Raw genomic sequence first — 19,848 nt, 5'->3', positions numbered from 1 at the left:
ACTTGTCCCGCCTCCTGAAGACCCTTTTCAGCTTGGTTATTGGCTGCTAGTACCAAGGAATCCCGGCGTGGACAGCGCGAGGGAAAAGATGGCGGCGATGGCGGTCGGAGGTGCCGGTGGGAGCCGCGTGTCCAGCGGGAGGGACCTGAATTGCGTCCCCGAAATAGCTGACACACTGGGGGCTGTGGCCAAGCAGGGGTGAGGGCCGGACAGCCACCAGCGACACGCGGGGCCTGGACTGGGAGCGGAAGGCAGTCAGTCATCCCCGGCCGGGCATGGGGGCTGGAGAAACCTGGACGGCTGGAGGGGGGGAATCTCAGCCCCGAGAACTCGAGCAAAGAAACTTGGGGGACGTGTGATCGCTGAGTCCAAAGTCAGGGGAGTTGTTAAGTCAACTTTGTTTTTTAAGAAGAGGGACGTACAGCCAATTTTCTGGTGCGGTGGCGATGAGAGATGGCCTGGGCGAGGGAGGAAGTCCTGGGAGACGAGAGAGAGCTAATGATCTTTTGGGGGAGGCGTGGGTAGGATAGCCCAGATCTGAATATGACAGTCTTAAAGCCAAAGACCCCAGGAGAGAAAGACGCTGCTTGGTTTAGCTTTCCCTCTTTTCTCCTTACTCATCTTTTTCATGGCTGTGTTTTGACGGGAAATTGAGGCATAGTGCAGCAGAAAAGATCATATCCCAAGATGGGCTGAGTTAAGCAGACCATTGCGGGGATATGGTGGATGGCAGCTAAAATGGCTGTGCAAAATCAAGAGGGCCTAAACCCAATTGCTTGGGCATTGCTGCTCACTGTACATGATGACTCTGGGTCTGTCACGGTTGTAGGTTTGATTTCCTCTGCATGCCTGTCTTCCACCCGCGTTTCAAGAGGGAGTTCACTCAGGAACCTGCTAAGAATCGGCCTGGTCCCCAGACACGATCAGACCTACTGCTGTCAGGAAGGGGTAGGGACCATCCCATATGCTCCTTAATTATTAGAGGCAGAAACAACTAATGCTTTCATTAGGGCCTTCATCTCCTCCTTTTCTAATTGGATTTTGGTTAGTATCTGGGATAGAGATAACTCTTGTTCCTTGCTACTTCCTTGCTTAAAGTTTTAGTTCCCTATTTTACATCAGGCTATCCTCATATCTGTAATAGAAAAAGTCTTTGTCTTTCATCTCTACTCTCTGTCCCCTGCTAAGAACTAGAAAATGAACAGGGAAAGTGCTGAATCTCATTCAATCTTTGTCTTTCTTGTGTGGGGGAATGCAGATTGGAATACGCTAATTGTGGGGAAACTTTCTCCATGGATTCATCCAGACTCAAAAGTGGAGAAGATTCGAAGGAATTCTGAGGCGGTAAGCCTGTTGATCTTTCCATAAGGGAGTCTTTCTTAAAGGTTAGGTCTAAGCCCAGTGTGATAATTCCCAGTTCCTGGAGGTTGAGACTCCATCAAGTTGAAGACTGGCCTGAACTCTACATAGTGAGACTTTCTGTAAAAAACAAAAGAAAACAAAAGGTTAGATGGGCGTCAATGTCTAATGCCTGTAATCCTACCTACTCAGAAGGCTGAGATCTAAGGCTTGCTATTAGAAACCAAACCCAGCAGTAAAGTCTTTGAGACTCTCTTCTTCAATTAACCATCAGAAAACCAGAAGTGTTTCTGTAGTTCAAAGTGGTAGAGCATTAGACTTGAGCCAAGAAGCTCAGAGAAAAAAAAAAAAAAGCTCAGAGACAGTGCCCAGACCCTGAGTTCAATCCCCACAAGTGTCCCCCCCCCCAAAAAAGTGAGGCAATTTACAGTATGCAAATGTGGAAATACAACAACAATACCCTACATCACTATTGCATGCTGACAACAAATAAAGATTAGGTATTGTCACTGAGTTGGTGGGGAGGAGGAGGGCAGTAATTCCCCCTCCTTTCAATAGCTTCCTATGTCTAGATCAATAAGATATGCAATTAAAACAATTTGATCTTAACTTTTTTCTTTTGACCTCTATTCCAGGCCATGTTACAGGAGCTGAATTTTGGGGCATATCTGGGTCTCCCAGCTTTTCTGCTGCCTCTTAATCAGGAAGATAATACAAATCTAGCCAGAGTTTTGACCAACCACATCCACACTGGCCACCACTCCTCCATGGTATGGCAAAAGGGCTCCTTTCCTGTTGGATGTGGAGATTGGCTTTATTATATATTTGGTCATTTCACTCTGAGTATTTTGGTAGACTTGAAATGTCAGTATCATTCCCCATCTAAGATAGTATAGAGTTTGAAAACAATATGAAGGGCACTTGTCTCCTATGATGAGGACTTCAGTATATAATTTCCAGTTGAAAGACAGTGCAGATAGCTGCATAAGGAAATTATACACACATATATACACACACACAGGGTATTTCAATGCAGACATAATCAGAACTTGGAAAAGTCTTATAAAAGAACTAACTTGAGGTGTGGAGCCAGTTGGGGGAAGCCTTCTAAACCCAGAGGATTCACAATGGAGTTCTAAGACTGTTTCTATTCATACTCAGTTCTGGATGCGGGTACCTTTGGTGGCACCAGAGGACCTGAGGGACGATATAATTGAGAATGTACCAACTACACACACAGAAGATTATAGTGGGGAGGAGAAGACATGGATGTGGTAAGTCTCTTTTTGCTGTTACCTTAGGGAAAAGGGGTAGATGAAAGGAATATGAGTGGAACTGGTAGGGAGGCCTTGAACTATGCTGATTGGTGAGCCATATGTAGTGACAATATTTTTCTGTTTTTGACTCTGGGTAGGTGGCATAACTTCCGCACTCTGTGTGACTATAGCAAGAGAATTGCAGTAGGTAAGTTCACAAGGGTCCTAGGATAGGCATAACCTTTTAGGAATACAAATTGGCTATGAACTGAGCATTTGACTACTTCTAATGCCCTCTCTTTAAAAAAAATAAAAAAGGAAGGGAGGGCAGGAGTATATGGCCTAATGGTAGAGAGCTTGCGTAGTTCGCACGAAACCCTGGGTGGGGAGGGGGAATAAATAACAATTCTTGTTATTATAAAGGGCTTATAGTTACATAAATCAAGAGCCCATTTCTTTCTGGACAATGTCACCCCTTCCCTCCTCAGCCCACCCTGCATTCTTTTTTGAGGGGTGTGTAGAACACTTGTACTAAGGGCTTTTGCTCTTCTTTGGCTTTTTCTGACCATAGCTGTGACCACTTGAGCCATGACTCTAGTATCAGCTTTTTGCTGGTTATTTGGAGATGAGAGATTTGTCTCAGATTTGTCTGCCTGTGTTTGCTTTGAATGGAAATCCTCATATCTCAGCCCCCTGAGTAGCTAGGATTATAGGCATGAGTCACTAGCTGCCTTGTTCTGTTCCTCTTCTTCCTTCCTTCCCTTTCTCCTTCTATTCCTCCCTCCCTCTTTCTCTTTTTTTTGGGGGGTGGGGTGTCATGGGAATTGAACTCTGGGCCTGGGCACTGTACCTGAGTTCTTCAGCTCAAGGCTCCTATCCTATCTACCTCTTGAGTCACAGCCCCACTTCCTGTTTTCTGGTGGTTAATTGGAGATAAGAGTCTCATGTTCTTTAGTGACCAGGCTGGCTTTGAACCTTGAACTTCAGATCTCAGCCTTCTGAGTAGCTAGGATTACAGGCATGAGCCACCTCACCTGGCTTCTCTTTCTTTTTTTGTGCCAGTTTAGTAACTTGAATTCAGAGCCTGGACATTGCTTCCTAGCTTTTTCTACTCAAGGCTGATACTTAACTATTTGAGTTAGAGCTCCACTTCCAGCCTTTTCTTTTCTTTTCTTTTTGCCAGGTGTGAGGTTTGAACTCAGGGCCTGAGTACTGTCCTTGGGCTTTTCCTCAAGGCCCTAGCACTCTACCATTTCCAACTTTTTTATGTATATGGTACCAAGTAATCAAACTCAGGTCTTTGTGCATGCTAGGCAAGCACTCTACCACTAGGTCAAACTCCTGGCCCAGCCTTTACTTTTGTGCCAGTCCTGGGGCTTGAACGCAGGACCTAAGCACTGTCCTTGGGTTTTCATCAAGCTAGTGCTCTACCACTGGAACCACACCATCACTTCTGGCTTTTCTGTGTATGTAGCACCGAGGAATCAAACCCGGGTCTTCATGCATGCTAGGCAAGCACTCTACCAGTAGGCCAAACTCCCAGCCTGATATTCTTTTTGTTTCCTGGTATTCTTTTTGTTTGTTGTTTTCTCAGCTTTACTTCTGGTTTTTTTTTTTGGTAGTTAGTTGGAGATGAGCCTTATGGATTTTTCTGTGCAGTCTGGCTTTGAACTGTGATCCTCAGATCTCGTCATCCTGAGTAGCTAGCATTACAGGTATGAGCCACCAATGCCTAGTTACTTCCAGATTTTTTGGTGGTTAACTGCTGATGACTTTCTTAGACTTTCTGCCTGGGCTGCCTTTGAAATAAGATCCTCAAAGCCGGGTGTTGGTGGCTCATGCCTGTAATGCTAGCTACTCAGGAGGCTGAGATCTGAGGATCATGGTTCAAAGCCAGCCAGGGCATGCAAGTCCGTGAGTAGCTAGGATTACAGGCATGGCTGCCTTGTTCTTAAGAGGAAACATATCTTACATAGAAGAGCAAGGAAGAGCTTCTTGCCTATCAGAGGCTGACAAGTTTTTCTCTTTCCTGTGTAGCTCTTGAAATTGGGGCTGACCTCCCTTCTAATCATGTTATTGATCGTTGGCTTGGGGAGCCTATTAAAGCAGCCATTCTCCCCACCAGCATCTTTTTGACCAACAAGAAAGGATTTCCTGTTCTCTCTAAGATGCATCAGAGGCTGATCTTCCGGCTTCTCAAGGTAAGTGGTAACAGCTAGTTCAGCTCTACTTGCTGACATACTCACATATATAAGATGCTATTTTTCCTGTAGAGGTGACTGTCATGTTTAGTTTCTGATGATCAACATTAGTAGTTAGTAGTCTTGAGCACAAAAAGGAAATGTTAGCAGAAGCTCCAGAAACCTTTCAAAAGAAACTAGTTTTCCTAAGAGCTTATAGATTTCACATAGGAAGATATTGTAAAGGGGATTCATGTGGCCAGTTGAGCCAGCATGCTACCCACTAGTGTAAGAGGCCTTTGTTGATTTAGTGAAGCCTCATGCTGCCTCATGTTAGTTGCTGTTACAACAGACAACTTGAGAATTGTTGGTCTAGGGCTTTTGACCATAAACTATAATATTCCAGAATCTTCATTGGAGGCTTTGTCTAATGGCCTCATTTCTTTCCCAGCTGGAAGTGCAGTTCATCATCACAGGTACCAACCACCATTCAGAGAAGGAGTTCTGCTCCTATCTCCAGTATTTGGAATACTTAAGCCAGAACCGCCCTCCACCCAATGCCTATGAACTCTTTGCCAAGGGCTATGAAGACTACCTGCAGTCCCCACTCCAGGTAGGTTTAGGAGACACAAAGAGGCAGAAGGCTGGGTCAGAAATGTCCCTGGACATTTGTGAGTGGACCTAAAATACAGCCACATTTGCTCGGGAGGCAGTGGGAAAGTTTTGATGTGGACTATTTCTTCTTGCCAGAAACTGGAAAACTAATTGCCCTTTTCTGTCATTCATCAGCCACTGATGGACAATCTAGAATCTCAGACATATGAAGTGTTTGAAAAGGACCCCATCAAATACTCTCAGTACCAGCAGGTATAGTGTTGAGCCCAGGCTGGAAAAGCATAAGGCTTTCATAGAAGGGATTAGAGTCATGCGATCTTCTCTCCTTTATCAGGCTATCTATAAATGTCTGCTAGACCGGGTGGCAGAAGAAGAAAAGGACACCAATGTTCAGTGAGTGCTTTCCCTACAATCCCAGGAACTTGGGACCTACTTCTCTATACCCCAAATCTGCTTCACCACTCTCCTTATTTTTGTGCCAGTATTAGATGCTGTCCTTTAGCTTCTTGCTCAAGATTAGGGCTCTACTACTTGAGCTCTAGCTCCACTGCTGGCTTTTTTAGTGGTTAACTGGAGACATACCTGCCTAGCCTCCCTTTGAACAATGATCCTCAGATCTTTCTCTCCTGAGTAGCTAGGATTACAAGTGTGAGCCACAGGCACCTGGCAACTCTCTTTCCCTGTCTTAGGGTATTGATGGTGCTAGGAGCTGGCCGGGGACCCCTAGTGAATGCTTCCCTTCGAGCAGCCAAGCAAGCTGACCGGCGGATAAAACTATATGCCGTGGAAAAGAATCCAAATGCTGTGGTGACGTGAGTAGCAGCCCGCTTGCTGGAAGGTTTGTTCTCGTGGCCAGTTTTTCTGTGACCTCTTACCCTTGTCATCCTTATTTCAGGCTAGAGAACTGGCAGTTTGAAGAATGGGGAAGCCAAGTGACAGTAGTTTCCTCAGACATGCGGGAATGGGTGGCTCCAGAGAAAGCAGACATCATTGTCAGTGAGCTCCTGGGCTCCTTTGCTGACAATGAACTGTCACCTGAGTGCCTGGACGGAGCACAGCACTTCCTGAAAGGTGCCTCTGATGGATAATGGTGGATGGGATTTGAAGGAAAAGGGTTAGACTTTGAGCAGATGAAATGACTGAGAGCTGTTTATCAATATCAAATGAAGGCAGCTTTCCAAACAATCTGTAGAATGAGAGGAATGAAATAGAGGGGTGTGTGTGTGCGTGCGTGTGCGTGTGCACATTGGTACTGCGGCTTGAACTCTGGTCCTTGTGCTTTCACTTGTCTTTTTTCACTCACGTCTGGTGCTCTATCACTTAAGCCACAGCTCCACTTCCAGATTTTTGCTTGTTAATTGGAAATAAGAGTCTCACAGACTTTTCTGCCCAGGCTGGCTTTGCACCGTGATCCTCAGATCTCAGCCTCCTGAGTAGCTAGAATTTCAGGAGTGAGCCACAGCGCCTTGCGGTGACTGAGGACCATCAGAGTAGAATACAATCATGCAGTGCATAATGCTGTTTTCATCGACAGTGGACTGCAGATCTCAGGTAGTCTCATAAGATTATGTCACCTAATGACATCATGGTCATGTTGGTGTTGAGAACATCATACCATGTTCATACAATGACAAAATCATTACACACATACATCTTGAAACCTGTTCTGTCATTAAGCACACATGAGTATATCTTAGGTTCCTTCGGTCTTAATCTTCTGTGGCTAAATTAACTTAGAAGTGGATCCCCCATGGCAGAGTTGGAAGCAGGCCAGCCTAGGACTGTACCACTGACCTGCCTCTTCCTGCCATTCCCATGCCAACCTTGGCCTGTTTTATTGTGGAAGGTTCAAGCCTTTGGTGATTGCAGACAGGCCAGTTTCTGTCCTCTGGGAACTAATTTGACCTTCCTGCTGTTCAGATGATGGCGTGAGCATCCCTGGAGAGTATACCTCCTTCCTAGCTCCCATCTCCTCTTCCAAGTTGTACAATGAGGTCCGAGCTTGTCGGGAAAAGGACCGTGACCCTGAGGTAAAGTGTTACAGTCTTCTAGAAGGAATTGCTGTTCTTTACCCCTTGCTGCTTTATTCCACTAGAAAAGGTGAAGAAGTGAAGGAGAAGTTGGGGAAAGTGGCTGATATACACTGTTTTCATGTCCCTGAGATTTGAGCTTTCCTTGGGGAAATAGGCATCTCCTTCCTGCCTTCTCCAGCTCTCGCTTTCTCAATTTGGACAGGCCCAGTTTGAAATGCCCTATGTGGTACGTCTGCACAACTTCCACCAGCTATCTGCACCCCAGCCTTGCTTTACCTTCAGCCATCCCAACAGAGGTAGGTTCCTGCATGGCTGTCCTCTGACTGGAAGGGTCTTTACTTTTTGCATCTCTTGCTTGTGGTTTAACTAGTTATCTAAGGCACCTGTCCTCCGATCACCCACTTGATTCTTCCCTGACAGATCCTGTGATTGACAACAATCGCTACTGTACCTTGGAGTTTCCTGTGGAGGTGAACACAGTGCTGCACGGTTTTGCAGGCTACTTTGAGACTGTGCTTTATCAGGACATCACTTTGAGTGAGTGTCTGGGGTAGGGTATGGTAATGGTGGAGAGTGCCCGCTTGGCAAGCCTATATACATGTCTCACCTTGATTCATGGGGAAGCCCCAGAAGGAATGAAGGCCTTTGATTACTTGTTTCTTTTTTTTTTTTGGTCAGTCCTGGGTTTGAGCTCAGGGACTTAGCTCTGTCCTTGGGATTTCTCAAGGCTAGAGCTCTACCACTTGAGCCTCAGCATCACTTCTGGCTTTTTCCTATGTATGTGGTACCAAGGAATCGAACCCAGGTCTTCATGCATGCTAGACAGGCACCCTACCACTAGGCCAAACTCCCAGCCCCTGATTACTTGTTTCTATGATCAACAGATAAGAGTCATGAAGACCTTGATTTTTTTTTTTTCATTATTTTTATCTACAGGTATCCGTCCAGAGACTCACTCTCCTGGAATGTTTTCATGGTTTCCTATCCTCTTCCCTATTAAGGTAGGAGTCATTTTTAGGGCTGCAGTCTAAAGCTGGGTACTGGTAGCTCACTCCTGTAATCCTAGCTACTTAGGAAACTGAGATCTGAGAATTGAGGTTCAGAGTCAGCCTGCAGAAAAATCCTCAGCTCTTATCTCCACTTAACCAGCAAAAGCTGGAACTGGAGTCATGATTCAAATGGTAGCATAACCACCCATGAGTGAAAAGCTGAGTGAGTGAGAGCAAGGAGCCTTGAATGTAAGACTTGGTACCTGCACACAAAAAAAACCTTTGCCATTGGCATCCTGGCTCTTTTTACCTCCCAGGATTGCTAGCTGGGATCTACATTCTGCTGCTCTCACATGGCTTTATATCTGATTGTAGGTGTTGGGTTTAGCTAATCCCTTCTATCTGGTCTTCCCACATCTGTGAATTAACTCCTATGCCCATTTTCTTCTTCCTTTTTTTTTTTGGCCAGTCGTGGGGCTTAAGCTCAGGGCCTGAGCACTGTCCTTGGACTTTTCTCAAGACTAGAGCTCTAACACTTGAGTCTCAGCACCACTTCTGGCTTTTTGCTATGTATGTGGTACCAAGGAATCAAACCTGGGTCTTCGTGCATGCTAGGCAAGCACTCTACCACTAGGCCAAACTCCCAGCCCCCCGTTTTCTTCTTAGAGCAAGATCTATCCTTTAGAAACTAAACTAAATACAGTGCTTTACTATTTAAAACTCTTCCTTAAATGCCTTTCCCACTGCCTTTTTACTTCAGAATCTGGAACATTGCCTTTTAGAGATGGTGTGATCTAATTTTCCCCTGCTTTTTTGGCTGTTGTTGTATGGCTTCCATTGCCTCAGCCCTATGAGCTTTTGGGGGGGGGTGTTCCTCTAATATCTCATCTTCTTTCTTGCCTCAGTCTTTTATACTTCTCTCCTCTGCCTGTAAAGTTCTTTTGGAGTATATGGTCAGGCACTGGTGAACTAGGACTTGAACTCAGGGCTTCACAGTTGGCACTTGTCTTTTGTGCTCAAGGCTAGTGCTCTACCACTTGAGCCATACTTCTGCTTGTGACCTTTTTAGTAGTTAATTGGAGTGTCTCACACACAGACTTCTGCCCAGGCTGGCTTTGAACCATATCTTCAGATCTCAGCCACCTAATTCCAGGGTTACAGGTCTGCCTGATTCTAGGGTTACGGGTATGAGCTAGCAAAATTTCAAAATTTTTTTTCTTTTTATTATCTAATATGAGCTATTGGGTGGGTAGGGGTCGTTGTTATATTCCCACCTGTGTTTACAGTATATTACAGTCTCACCCTGTTTCTCCTTCCCAAATAATTTCAATGGCTTTTTATTTTCATAGTTGTAAATGATCTGTTTCAACCATATGCATCCTCGTTTCTCCTAGTAACAGATCCTCTAGGGTTTCTTGAACCATTTCTATTGTCAGGTAAACTTTACTTGACCTCTTAAGCTTAGGTCATCTTTCTCTTCTATGGGCACCTTCATGGCATCCTGTACATCTTCATAGCATTCATCAAGCCTTGTTTGTCCAATATCTTGTCTGATTATGCCTTGTTTGGGGGGGGGTGTTTGTTTTTTGCCACTTGTGGGCTTGAACTCAAAGCTTGAACTTAGGGCCTGAGCGCTGTCCTTGGACTTTTCTCAAGGCTAGATCTCTACCACTTGAGCCACAGCACCACTTACAGCTTTTTTCTATGTATGTGGTACCGAGGAATCAAACCTGGGCCTTTGTGCATGCTAGGCAAGACTCTACCATTAGGCCAAACTCCTGGCCCCTGATTATGCCTTGTTTTAAGATTAGATAATATTATGCAATATTAGTCTATTACATTTGTCATTTAATTTTCACAACTAATGTCAGGCACAGTGGCTTATGTCTTTAATTCGGTACTTGGGAAGTAAAGACCAGGAAGGTCACTGTAGGCCAAGTCAGGAAAAAAGTTCAAGGGTCCTATATTTAAACCAATAAAAAGCTGGGCACTGTGATGCTGTCATCCCCAACTACACAGAAAGGGCAAAATAAGATCACTGTCCAGTTTAACCCAGCAAAAATCAGAACCTTTTTTGAAAAAAAGGGCCAGAGGCATGAATCAAGTGTCTGTCTACCAAGCTAAAGCCCATAATTTCAAACCATAGTACTGCAAAAACGGCACCTACCCTAATATATTGATATACTATTGATTAGCTCTATTCTGAACCTACCTGTCTTTCTTCCTATAGCAGCCCATTACTGTGCGGGAAGGCCAGACCATCTGTGTGCGTTTCTGGCGATGCAGCAATTCCAAGAAGGTGTGGTATGAGTGGGCAGTGACAGCACCAGTCTGTTCTGCTATTCACAACCCCACAGGCCGCTCTTACACTATTGGCCTCTAGTACTTTCCACAGTGAATTGTCTAGAGCCTTGGAAGCAGCTTCGGGTTCTGGTCCTATAGCACAGAAAGTGCCATATGTCTCTTGGTGCAGTACATTTATGAATTCTTCACTCTTCAGAGAGGAAAGTTTCAGTTGATTCCTTTACATGAAGGTATTCAAGGGATAAGAATTGTGGGGAGCAGCCCACTCATTTGTGAAGTTCTCAGGCCCAGAGGACAAGGAATTAGTGCTGGATCTGAATCTACACCAGCAGGAGTTCAACCTCAAGAGCTCTGTGGAATAGCCCTGAGAACATGTGATTAAACAAACTTTTGGCCTTTCCCTCTCTGTGCTTGTCTTGATGGTTTTGTGTAAGAAGGAAACAAATAAAATGAAATTGTAGCCCTTTCCTGCTCTCTCTTTCTGTTCCCCTCCTGTTTTCCAGTATCTTATTTAGATTCAGGTATAGTCACAGCTTTGCCCCTATCCTGTCCAAGATTAAAAAGGGCTGAGCTCAATGAATGCTTGGTTTATACCTATAATCCTTGCTATTCTGGAAACTGAGATCTGGGAATCACAGCAAATCCAATCTGAGCAGACAGCTCTAAGAACCCCCTCAGTTAACCAAAAATAGCTAGAAGTGGATGTAACTCAAGTGTCAGAATGCCATCCTTGAGCAGAAAACGCTAGGGATGCTGAATGAGAGCAGATAGCAGTAGACACTGAGTTCAAGCCCCAGTATGGGGTTGGGGAGAGAACGCCCTGAAAGTGAAGCTCAGTGGTAGAGCTCAAGCCTGCCATCTATACATGCCCTAACTGCCCTAACTTCCATCCCCAATACACACATCCCCTACACACATACAATTTGAATAGTAACTCGAATGCCTGGGTATGGGCCTTTTGGACCGGCACATAACCACCTGTGATTAGTCTTCCTGGGGAAAAGACATGGATCTTTTTCACCTTGAAAAAATGAAGCTTCATTTCCTAAGATACTGCACTGCCACATCCATTTATTTCATCACAGGAGACAAAGCCATCTAGGCATCTCCAATAAGATGCTACCTATTTTGTTTGAATAAAATCACAGGGTAAGGGCTGGGAGTTTGGCCTAGTGGTTAAAGTGCTTGCCTAGCATGCATGAAGACCCGGGTTCAATTCCTTGGTACCACATACATAGAAAAAAAGCCGGAAGTGGTGCTGAGGCTCAAGTGGTAGAGCTCTAGCCTTGAGAAAGTCCAAGGACAGTGCTCAGGCCCTGAGCTCAAGCCCAGGACTGGCCAAAAAAAAAAAAAAAAAAAAAAAATCACAGGGTAAGCTGTGTGCTGGTTGCTCAGGCCTATAATTCCAGCCACTCAGGAGACAGAGATTTAAGGATCTAAGATCAGTTGGAAGATAAGTGGAGATGTGGCTCAGATTGGTAGAGTACCAGCCTTGAATGCATATGGAACTGTGCCCAGGCCCCGAGTTCAAGTCCCAGTACTGGCACACATCCATGGATCAGTATTATAGTTTGAAGTCCTAAGGTAAGTCATTTTACAGGAACAGAATTTGAAATCTGTACAATGTGTACAATGTGTACATACACAACTCAGAATGAACTCAGGTCTGTCAAGTTATAATCTGCTGTGTTTGGGGGTAGCTATAGTAGAGGGTAGCTATTTTGGGTTGGAGAGCAAAGTACTTCTGCATCATAAAAATCACCAGTGGGTGGGGGGTGGCTCACGCCTATAATCCTAGTTACTCAGGAAGCTGAGGATCAAGGTTCAAAGCCTGCCCGGGCACAAAAGGACCTGAGACTTATCTACAATTAACCTCTAGAAAACGGGAAATGGGCTTGGCTCAAGGGTGGGGTAGTAGCCTTGAGCTGAAGAGCTCTGGGACAGCGCCCAGTTGGAGATCAAGCCCCATGACCCACAAAAAAAAACCAAAAACAAACACCTGAGAGGGGTCTAGTGGTTGTGCTTGCCTAGCATGCTAGAAGCCCTGGGTTCGATTCATCGTTACCACATACACATAAAAAGCCAGATGTGGTGCTGTGGTTCAAGTGGTAGAGTGCTAACCTTGAGAAGGTGAAAGGAAAATGCTCAGGCCCTGAGTTCAAGCCCCAGGGCTTGCAAAAAAAAAAAAAAAACACCGGAGAAACGATCAACTTTACACTTGAGTGGGAGACATTAATTGGAATGGAAGCTGTGGCACTTGGTAGGGTAGCAGACATCAGCATTTCTGCAGTGGTGAGGACAGGCCATGGTGGGCAAGGCCGGCCCGCTCAGAATGGAGGCGTGCTTCCTAGGCGCAGATCAGTGGGCCCAGGCGGCAATAAGTTGCCCCACTCAGCAAACCTGAGTAGGGAGGGCCACGGGCGTTTTGGGCCTTCCTTGTTGGCTCCGCCCATTTCGTTCCGCCACGTAATGCAAACCCAAGAGTCCTTCACTTATTCTTGAGCCTGTTTCTCCCGCCTTTAGCATGTGGTGGAGCAGCCGCTAAAAGACACGGCCACTCGCTGGAGTCTCTGAGAAGTGAGCCAATCACTTGCCAGTTGATGGTTGCTAAGGAACACGAGGTTGACCCCGCCCACACCTGGCATTTTAGCCAATGAGAACCTGCATCTTGTACTGCGGCCGCGAAAGCAGTGAGCTCAAGCGTGTAAGTGTTCTGACGCATGCGCAGATAGCGGAAGGTGCTGGAAGATAAAGGAGGGACCGCCATTTTGCGGGAAGAGGAGAAGCTCCGGCTGCAGAGCTGCTTTTACTGCCGAGATAACAGGAAACAACTCAGCTTCGCGTCCCCACACACTCAAAGGAACGGAGAGAACCGGGACCCCCTGCGGGGACCCGGAACTGGTGAGAAACCCCGAAACTCGGTCCCCCTGCTACGTCACCGGTGACGTTTCTGCGCGGCGCCTCCCCCTGACGTCACGGGCGGACCTTGGCGTCAGAGCGGAAGCGGGCAAGTTTTTTACAATTAAACCCAAAACAAGAAACTTAAAGCAACCCTCTGCTTTGTCCTGGAAGCGTTGACCACGGAAAGCCTGTCGGCATAGCGTGTTTATATCCTTTTCTAAGGCCACCTGGGGAGTCCTGCCCGACCCGCGTCCCGCGGCGCCGGGGCTGGCGGCCGGCGCGGGGAGGGCGCTGCGGCGCTCGGCGGCCTGTGGAGGTCCCGTTGTTTAGCTTTCCGTGCCGCCATCAGAGAGGGGTAAGGGCATTGCGCTTCTCTCCTCAGTTCCCGGTCGTTGGAAACTCAAGTTCACTGTGTGTTAGCTGATGTGGGCTCTTAACTTTTTCCTCTCGTTTTGGTGCCGGTCCTGGAGTTTCAGTTCGGGCCTGGGCTCTGTCCCTTAAGCTTTTCAAGGCTGGTGCTCTACCACTTGAGCCACATCTCCATTTCCGGTTTTCTGGTGGCTAATTGGAGATGAATCTCACGGACTCTCCTGTCCAAGCTGGCTTTGATCCTCAGATCTCAACCCCCTGAGTAGCTAGGATTACAGGTGTGAGCCACCGGCGCCCGTGTTTTTTCGTTTCGTTTTGTTTTGCTTTTAACCTTCCCTGGAGCTTGAACCCTGGATCTGGTCTCTGCCCAAGGCGAGCGCTCCACCACTTAATCCTTAGCACCACTCACTGCTTTTTTGAGTAGTTTATTGGAGACAAGAGTCTCACCAGTTTCCTGTTGTATGGCTTCCAACCATAAGCCTCAGGTTTTAGCCTGAGGAGCTGAGTAGCTAGGAGAACAATTGCAAGTCATCGGTACCTAGCGAGTTTTACCTTTTTGTTTTGTTTTTGGCCAGTCCTGAGGCTTGAACTCAGTACCTGGGTACCGTCCTTGGTTTTTCTCAAGACTAGTGCTCTACTACTTGAGCCACAGCATCACTTCTGGCTTTTTCTGTATATCGAGCCCAGGGCTTAATGCATGCCAGGCAAGCACTCTACCTCTAGGTCATACTGCCGGTCCTTTCTGTTAACTTTTTTTTTTTTTGGTCCTGGGGTTTGGACTCTGAGCTTGCGTACTGTCCCTGAGCATTTCAGCTCAAGATTACCGCCTTACCCCTTGAGCCACAGCACCACTTCCGGTTTTCTAGTGGTTAATTGGAGATAAGCGTCTCACAGTGTTTAGTGCCCAGGATGGGCACAGTCCTCAGATCTCAGGATTATAGGCATGAGCCACTAGGTGCAGCTTCGTCTCTAACTTTCTGACCACACATTCTGTAGGTATATGGTTAGTTCAGATGGGAGGATTGAGCACTGGGGTAGTAGAATTTTTAGAGATTATGCCAGTTAGTTATAAGACTTTCTTTGGTGTAAAGGTCTCACTATATGTCCTAGGCTGGATATAGGCTGAGGCAGGAGGAAAGTTCAGTACAGGCCTTGGGCTATATAGCTGCTCCAGGCCAGTCTGGGATGCACAATGTGGCCTATGCCAACACCCTGGGTATGTGATGATCATCACTGGCTCATTACACAGCATTGGTAAATGTTTTTGTTTTTGTCGTGGGGCTTGAACTTAGGGCCAGGATGTTTTTCCTAAGCGTTTCTACTCAAGGCTAGTGCTCTACCACTTCCATTTTTTCTGCTGATTAATTGGAGGTAGAAATCTCAGAAACTTTCCAGCCCAGCCTGGCTTTGAACTATAAGCCTCATATCCCAGCCTCCTGAGTAGCTAGGATTACAGGAGGGAGCTACCAGCATCCAGCTTGTAGAATGTGCTTTGGAGAGGGGAGGAGGTTCTGGGGACTGAACTCTAGATCTCGTACATGATAGGTAAGCATTCTGCCACTTGAGCCTGTCCACAGCTCAGTATTTTCCCCTTCTTTAGTGGTCCATTTTTTACTTAAGCTGCCCTCAGTTTGGAGGAGTTTTTTGTTTTGTCATAGAACTTGAACTCTGGGTCTGGGCTTTGTCCCTGGGCTCTTCAGCTCCAGGCCTGCATTCTACTCCTGGAGCCACAGCGCCACTTCCGGTTTTCTGGTGGTTAATCGGAGATAAGAGTCTTTCTGGTGGTTAATCGGAGATAAGAGTCTCATGGACTTTTGCGCTTGGGCTGGCTTTGAACCATGGTCCTCACATCTCAGCCTCCTGAGCAGCTAGGACTGATTTTATAGGCGTGAGCCACCCGGCCTGGCTTCGGTTTGGAGGTGTTTTGCCGAGCTCGGTGACTTCATTTGATGGGCCTACCATTAAATTCAGAAGGAATTTGTTGAATTCCTTCTGAACTGGTTTAACAATGGTTTTTAAGTACCCTGCCCCTTCAGCAGTAAAATCTGTGTTCTCGTTTGTGTTTTGTCTGTCATGATTTGTTGTTCTACAGTTTTCAGAGCAGAAATGGAAGAATATACTATAGTGTGTGTGTGTTGATGGAGTTGAGTGGATCTTGACCTGTAAGTTAGTGCACACAGAACTTGAAAATTGTTTTTGTTTTTTTGGTTTTTTTTTTGCCAGTCCTGGGCTTGATCTCAGGGCCTGAGCACTCTCCTTGAACTTTCTCAAGGCTAGAGCTCTACCACTTGAGGCTCAGCACCACTTCCGGCTTTTTTTTTTCTATGTATGTGGTACCGAGGAATCGAACCCTGGTCTTCATGCATGCTAGGCAAGCACTTTAACCACTAGGCCAAACTCCCAGCCGAAAATCGTTAATCTTCCAGGCTCACCTAGGCAAGAATCAGGAGACCCTATATGAAAAAAATAACTGAAGCGAAAAAACACCTGAGTGTTTGCCTAGAAAGCAGGAAGTCCTGAGTTCAAGCTTCAGGGCCACACATACCTACAACATGAAAATGCATAGTTGAGCACTACTGCTTTTTAGGACACTAGAAAGATATATCTAAACCCAGTAAGATTGCCAGTTAAAAATTGTCACACATTGTTTAATGATGTTCTTGGAAATGCACTTGCCAGTTTCCTCATTTTTTGGAACATTATTGTGTGCTTAAAATAGCTACTATATCACTAAATAAGCTTTCTTTCTTTCTTTTTCTTTTTTTTAATGGGTTATTGGGCTTTATCTCAAGGTCAGGGTGCTGTACCTGAGTTTTTTCAAAGCTCAAGGCTAGCTGGGTACAGTAGCTCACGCTTATAATTCTAGCTACTCAGGAGGCTGTGATCTGAGGATTGTGGTTCAAAGCCAGCCCAGGCACTAAAGTCTGTTAACCACCAGCAAACTGGAAGTGGTGCTGTGACTCAAGGGGAAGGACCGTAGCCTTGAGCTGCAGACAGAGCTCAGGGACAGGCCCAGAGTTCAAGCCCTACAACCAACCAACCGAACAACCAACCAACCAACCAAATAAATAAATAAATAAATAAATGAATGAATGAAAGCTCAAGGCTAGTGCTCTGTCACTTTGAACCATAGCTCCTTTCTGGTTTTCTGGTGGTTAGAGATAAGAGTCTCACATGCCCAGGCTGGCTCTGAACCTTGATCCTTACATAGCTAGGATTACAGGTGTGAGCCACCAGCACCCAAATAACTGACATTCTCATAAGTTCACTGTTAGATAATGTTCATGGTTGAAGAAATGTCATGTGTTGCTTACCTTTGTGTTTTAATAGGTTTGTTAAAACTTCATATATATAATTCCTTTGCAGAGGGTTGTTGGCTTCAGTGAAGTTTTAGAGTTTTGTTGTTGTTAGTCTTTGTTTTAGTTTTTATATTTGTTGATAATGAGGCTTAAACTCAGGGCCTGAGCACTGTCCCTGGGCTAATTTGCTCACTGCTTTAAGTCACATCTCTACTTCTAGTTTTCTGGTGGTTAATTGGAGGTAAGAATTTCATGGACTTTACAGCACAGGCTGGGTTTGAACTGCTATCCTCAAATCTCAGCTTCCTGATAATAGGTGTAAGCCATGAGCCCCTGGCTTTATTTTTTTCTGATAAGGTCTAGCATTTTTTCCTGAAGCTGCTCTCAGATAATAGTCTTCCTACCCATGTTTCTTCATGGCTGTTTTTATTAGCTCATACCACCACATTCAGCTTGTTAATTGAGATGTCATTTTTCCCTTGCCTGGACTTCAACAATGTCTTTCTAGTTTCCATCTCCCAGTAGCTGGGCTTGCTGGCATGACCCACCACACTGAGCTCTCTGTTTTGGTGTTGGGATTAAACCCAGAGCCATGCTACAAGTACATTAAACTATATTTTGTTGCCTCTTAAGTGAAAGCTGTGTGTGTGTATGTGGAGAGAGAGAGAGAGAGAGAATTACCTTTACACTATAGTGCTTCCACTCAGCAAGGAGAAATTCCTGAAATCAGAAATATTTCACAGAGGAAATTTATAAATATATATTTGAATATATCTATGAGATAAGAGTCTCAAGGGGACTTTACATCCCTGAAGAGTCTCAGGGGGACTTTACACCCCTGGGCTGGCTTGGGCCACCAGCACCTGGGTAATTTTTCTTTTTGTGCTGGTACTGGGGCTTGAACTCAGGGCCTGGTTGCTGATGTTTGTCTTTTTTGTTGTTGTTGTTTGAAAGTGATTTACCACTTGAGCCTAGCTCCAGCTTTTTTTTTTTTTTGCCAGTTAACTGGAGATAAGGATCTCATAGACTTTCTTGCCTCGGCTAGCTTCTGATTCTGTTCCTCAGATCTCAGCCTCCTGAATAGCTAGGATTATAGTCATGAGCCATTGGTACCTGGCATGACTTTGGGGGGGGGGGTAGATCAGGGGGCCTGTGCCCTGTCCCTCAGTTCTTCAGCCCATGGCTAGTGCTCCACCCCTTTGAAATACAGCAAGGCTTCCAGTTTTCTGATGGCTAACTGTAGATAAGAGTCTCACAGACTTTTGTGCCCAGGCTGGCTTTAAACCTCTATCCTCAGATCTCAGCCTCCTGAGTAGCTAGGATTACATGTGTGAGCTACCAGGGCCCAGCTTGGCATAATTATTTTTAAACTTTTATTTATGTATGGTTTTTGTTATACAGCCCAAACTTGCCTTGAACTTGTAATCTTCCTGCCTCAGTCTTTTATATACTGATATTAAAGATGTGTGCCATTACACAGAGCCTATTTTTTATGTTTTCTAACATCTTTCAGTTATTTGTAATTGGTATAAAAATAAGACTATAATGTGTGCATTTTGAAGTGTTTTGATATGTGTCAAACCCTATGGAATGATTAGTTTCAAAGTTTTTTGTACCCTCTTAAAATCCTTTTATCCACCAGACACTGGTGGATACTGGTGGATACTGGTTTTCTAGTGGTTAATTGGAGATAAGAGTCTCACGGACTGTCCTGACTGGACTGGCTTTGAACTGCTATCCTCAGATCTCAGCCTCCTGAGTAGGTTAGGATTACATGCATGAGCCACAGTGCCCAGGTCACTTAGCTTTTTCTGCTGGAGGCACTCTACCACTTGAGCCCCATCTTGATTTCTGGTCTTAAAAAAAAAATATTGTTGTTATGAAGGTGATATATGCATAGAGGGGTTACATAAGTCAGACAAAGAATACATTTCTTTTTGGATGGTACATTCCCCTACACTCTCCCACTGTTTCTCTCCTTTTTCTCCTTTCTCACTCTTTTCTTATTTACTTCGAGACAAAGTCTCACTATGTAGCCCGGATTAGCCTCAAATTCCCATCTTTGCCTCCTGATTGTTGGGATAATAGGTGTGTGACATGATGCCTGCTGGTCTGCTTTCTTTATTTTGGGATTCATCCTTATTATATTGATAATTCCATCCCAACAATTTTTTGTTTTGCTTTGTTTTTTATGTTTTGTTTTGTCAGTTGTGGGGCTTGAGCTCCGGGCCTGGATGCTATCTATCCCTTAGCTTTTCTGCTCAAGGCTAGTGCTCTTACCATTTTGAGCCACAGTACCACTTCATTTTCCGGTCGCTAATTGGAGAAAGAGTCTCATGTCCTTTCTTGCCCTGGTTGACTTTGAACCTTGATCCTCAGATCTCAGCTTCTTGAGTAGCTAAGATTACAGTCATGAGCCACTAGCACCTGGCTCCCCAACAGTTTTGTTTTGTTTTTTTAATTATTATTAATGGTTTTGTTTAATCTCTTTTGATTTTTTTTTGCCAGTCCTGGGCTTGAGCTCAGGGCCTGAGCACTGTCCC

General features: G+C 45.3%; 2 protein-coding genes and 1 long non-coding RNA gene across 6 annotated transcripts in view; 2 read left to right on the top strand and 1 right to left on the bottom strand.

The window, feature by feature from the left end:
* Positions 1–55: 55 nt before the first annotated feature.
* On the top strand, positions 56–11,202 carry Prmt5 (protein arginine methyltransferase 5). 2 transcript variants are annotated; one of them, XM_090345224.1, is made up of 17 exons: positions 56–198; positions 830–948; positions 1,259–1,344; positions 1,995–2,129; positions 2,521–2,633; positions 2,774–2,823; positions 4,653–4,816; positions 5,247–5,408; positions 5,585–5,662; positions 5,745–5,803; positions 6,100–6,222; positions 6,306–6,481; positions 7,331–7,440; positions 7,646–7,739; positions 7,864–7,980; positions 8,380–8,444; positions 10,663–11,202. In XM_090345224.1, the coding sequence occupies exons 1-17, from the start codon at positions 89–91 to the stop codon at positions 10,813–10,815; spliced, it is 1,914 nt and encodes a 637-aa protein (XP_090201350.1). In that variant the 5' UTR covers positions 56–88; the 3' UTR covers positions 10,816–11,202. The 2 variants fall into 2 exon arrangements, with proteins under 2 accessions (XP_090201350.1, XP_090201351.1); XM_090345225.1 differs by lacking the exon at positions 830–948 and having other exon boundaries at positions 111–198.
* Positions 1,212–19,848, bottom strand: part of LOC150055284 (uncharacterized) — a 19,904-nt gene continuing 1,267 nt past the window's right edge. Inside the window, exon 2 of the long non-coding RNA XR_016537640.1 lies at positions 1,212–1,479. This is a non-coding gene — a long non-coding RNA (uncharacterized LOC150055284). The remainder of the gene's footprint in view (positions 1,480–19,848) is intronic.
* Positions 13,476–19,848, top strand: part of Rbm23 (RNA binding motif protein 23) — an 18,216-nt gene continuing 11,843 nt past the window's right edge. The window contains exon 1 of one of the 3 annotated variants that reach the window (XM_090345227.1): positions 13,476–13,637. The gene's annotated coding sequence lies outside the window, so the exon portion shown is untranslated. Of the gene's footprint in view, positions 13,638–13,706; positions 13,993–19,848 lie in introns of those variants that run through there. The other 2 variants (XM_090345228.1, XM_090345229.1) reach the window with 2 other exon arrangements.

Source organism: Megascapheus bottae, chromosome 14 (assembly GCF_031878675.1).
Source record: "Megascapheus bottae isolate mThoBot1 chromosome 14, mThoBot2.hap1, whole genome shotgun sequence".
Taxonomy (NCBI): domain Eukaryota; kingdom Metazoa; phylum Chordata; class Mammalia; order Rodentia; family Geomyidae; genus Megascapheus; species Megascapheus bottae.
This window is presented reverse-complemented; position numbering and strand designations above follow the sequence as displayed.